At 40.6% G+C, this 3,755-nt stretch overlaps 1 protein-coding gene across 1 annotated transcript; it reads right to left on the reverse strand.

Moving 5' to 3' along the window:
• Positions 1 to 1,158: 1,158 nt before the first annotated feature.
• Positions 1,159 to 2,950, reverse strand: LOC119015896 (myosin tail region-interacting protein MTI1-like). The gene is made up of 4 exons (XM_037091960.1): positions 2,366 to 2,950; positions 2,155 to 2,174; positions 1,688 to 2,023; positions 1,159 to 1,596 (listed from the first exon to the last, which is right to left on the reverse strand). The coding sequence occupies exons 1-4, from the start codon at positions 2,466 to 2,468 to the stop codon at positions 1,267 to 1,269; spliced, it is 789 nt and encodes a 262-aa protein (XP_036947855.1). The 5' UTR covers positions 2,469 to 2,950; the 3' UTR covers positions 1,159 to 1,266.
• Between the last annotated feature and the right edge of the window lie 805 nt (positions 2,951 to 3,755).

Genomic DNA, 3,755 nt, shown 5'->3' on the forward strand with positions numbered 1-3,755 from the left:
CTGCTCCAGCGGTGGCACCTCCCTCCGACGGTGGTGGACGAGATGATTCAGCGGTGGCAGCAGGTGCGGCGCTGTCACCTGCCGCATGCCGACGCTGCGGACGCCTCCCTCCACCACCAGGAGGGAGTGGTTTTTTGAAACCATCACTCTATGACATAGATAGGAATAATTTATTTTAAAAATGCCCCAAAATTATGAACTTGTCAAGAATTAATTTAACATTTATCGATGAAAAATTAAGTGTTAACAGTATACGGATAAAAGTAGAGTATAACTACCATGTTCAGTCTTGAAACAACTTGATAAAAAATTCAAGATACATGTAGAAACACAAAAAGGGATATATACATAATTAAATCAAATCGATAAACAGCATTCATAGCAATTTAATTAGTAATAATAACACATTTCATGTTACATTGATACATCTACATAAAGATTAATTACATTTTTAGTTGTGGTGCTCAGTATGCTGTGACTTACCTCTTCTCTTCTCTCCAGCAGACTGGGCTCCTGCTGCTGGGCTGCTGCTTTTATAGCTGGTTGGCCATGCCCCCTCAGAAGTTACGTACGTGGTACGTATGATTTTTTTTTTTAACTTTGTGGATAAAGTTGTCAAATTTAACCACGTTTTTTTCAAAACTCACCTTTCAGAAAGTGTTTAGGAGCGCATTTTATGCCATTTGGAGTGTATAGATACCTTATAAAATGTATAGTAGTGTGTTTCAGGTCATTTGGAATGTATCAGGAGTATGTATTTTGTAAAGTAATATTGTGTTTTTCCCCACTAGATGGTGCCACTGATGGTCCAGCAAGTACCTGGTGATCCAGCAGGAAGCAGGGAGTGGTTCAGGTCAGTAAAAACAGCATGGTCAGGTGTAAATAAGGTAAATTAAACAGGTAAGTGAAACATGTAACTTCTTTTTTAACAGGTAACTTTTTCCTCTCACCCCAGTAATCCCAGGGATTCACCAGAGTGGTAGAAGCCAGCACAGTTCATTCCTGTGTGGTAAGGCAGGAGTAAGCCGTGCTGGATACAGCCACTCTGGAGAATCCCTAGGAAAACTGAGGAATGCAAGCACCCATGTCACATAAAGGTAGACTTCATTCATACTTATACTCTATACTATAAAGGTAATTGAAGACAGAGACCACAACTTTGCATTGAAACAGGCTTTATTGCCTTCAACAACCAAATAGTTACAGAACAGTAACTAAACATTTAACGTAAAACCCAAATAACACAGCACCAAAAAAAATAAAAAATTAGTCCTCCCACTCCTCGTCATACTTCTTCAGAGGCAAAAATTGGCCCAAATTGGGCCCTGGAGAATTCAGCAGGCACGGGCCAGGAGATATGGGAGAAGACGACCGGGGGGAATTGACTGGAGTCGGACAAGGAGTTGTGCCTTCATCTGAAAGCATCTCCCTGTCCAACTCCAGTTCCCACTCTCGGTCGTTCTCCCCCACCGCCCCTACATCTACCCCTGCTGATGCCTCCAGGGCTCCAATGGCTGCCTCAGGTGGCTGCCGCCCTCCATCATCCTTCACCGGGCCCAGACGGGGGATGGAGGGGTAAAGGTTGTCGCCACGTCTCTGTATTAAAATATAGAAAACAAAAAAATTCAACCTTTACTATGACTGACTTTTTTTCATATATAAAATTTGCAAATCTAATAATACTTACCCTGACACCCTTCTGCACCAGCTTTGCCTCCTCATGGAGCAACTCCGGCCACTCCATGTCGTTCTGCATCGACGCAGCAGGCAAGGGTGGAAGGGGAGGCAGTGGCGGCATGGGTGGAAGGGGAGGCAGTGGTGGCATGGGTGAGAGGGGAGGCAGTGGTGGCATGGGTGGGATGGCTGGCCAAGCTGCTGCTCCAGCGGTGGCACCTCCCTCCGACGGTGGTGGACGAGATGCTTCAGCGGTGGCAGCAGGTGCGGCACTGTCACCTGCCGCATGCCGACACTGCGGACGCCTCCGTCCACCACCAGGAGGGAGTGGTTTTTTGAAACCATCACTCTATGACATAGATAGGAATAATTTATTTTAAAAATGCCCCAAAATTATGAACTTGTCAAGAATTAATTTAACATTCATTGATGAAAAATGAAGTGTTAACAGTGTACGGATAAAAGTAGAGTATAACTTACCATATTCAGTCTTGAAACAACTTGATAAAAAATTCAAGATACATGTAGAAACACAAAAAGGGATATATACATAATTAAATCAAATCGATAAACAGCAGCTATAGTCAAAGCAATTTAATTAGTAATAATAACACATTTCATGTTACATTGATACATCTACATATAGGGTAATTACATTTTTAGTTGTGGCGCTCAGTATGCTGTGACTTACCTCTTCTCTTGTCTCCAACAGACTGGGCTCCTGCTGCTGGGCTGCTGCTTTTATAGCTGGTTGGCCACGCCCCCTCAGAAGTTACGTACGTGGTACGTATCATTTATTTTTAACTTTGTAGATAAAGTTGTCAAATTTAACCAAGTTTTTTTCAAAAGTCACCTTACAGAAAGTGTTTAGGAGCGCATTTTATGCCATTTGGAGTGTATAGATCCCTTAAAAAATAGAAATTCGTCAGAAATTTTCAAGCAATTTCACAAAGGGTCTTAATCTTCATCTTGTACATAGATCTTACACTATGTACTTGAAAAAAAGTTAAATAAAGACATAAAAGCGAATTATTCATGCTTCTTAACAGGCATTATTGCAAACTAGAACACAGCAATAAAAAAAACAAATCAAACAAACAAACATTATCAATCTAATAAACAAAAGGTGCTCAACTGTAGCGTTTAAGTGGCAAAAACTCAGACATGACACTCTCGTCCTCACTGTCTTCACCAGAGCCAGGTGACATCTCCAGGGCTGTCTCTGGCAACAGAACAGCAGGAGGCTCTGGAGATGAAGCCGGAGTCGGAGCTTCCCAGGTAAAAAAGTATTATACTTTAGTGTAGGGTGAATATGAATAAAGTACATGAAGTATAAAACGAGTAAGCTACTCGGTTTCTGTGCTTTATTTGAAGTGCATTAAATATGCACTTTAAAAAGTATGCTTCAAAATAGATTTAATTAGGTTCAACTTCAGAGTCCAAAAAGTAAGTATACTAATTTTGTAATAATCAAACTGTTTTTTATATTGTACTTTTTGAAAGTGCACTTTGTTGTTAGTGTATTTTAAATTTTATAGAAGTTTAGTTTTTTAAGTGTATTAAATTCAACATACTTAGAGTGGTAATTCAGTGTACTTATGAGAAGTATCATTTTTGAAAATCAATTGTTAGTATGTGTAGTAGTGTATTATGATCTCACTTTTTTAGAAGTGTTACTTCTGTACACTTTATACGGTACACTCTAAAATAAGTGTATGTTTAGTGGCATATCAGAGTACTTTCATAAAATATGTTAAAATACAAAAATGTATAGTGGCAAACCTGCCAACTTGTACACATTTTGCGTACTCGGTACGCATTTTGACCCTTAAGTACGCTTGTACGAATTGTTGCTCACTTGGTACACATTTTGTTGCATTTTGCAGTCCACCCATTTCAGTTTCTATGCAAGTTCAGATCTATGAAGTTGCTTCTGCCGCTGAGCCAAAACAATCTGCGTGCAAGTGGAGTGAAAAGGTTTTGGCCAATCAGAGCACTGCATTTTAACACCCTCGCCTACCTGCCCATCCTACCAAATGTTCCGCACGTTCCACTGGCCGGATAACTGATCCCTCTTCGGC

Source organism: Acanthopagrus latus, unplaced genomic scaffold, assembly GCF_904848185.1.
Source record: "Acanthopagrus latus isolate v.2019 unplaced genomic scaffold, fAcaLat1.1, whole genome shotgun sequence".
NCBI classification, from domain to species: Eukaryota; Metazoa; Chordata; class Actinopteri; order Spariformes; family Sparidae; genus Acanthopagrus; species Acanthopagrus latus.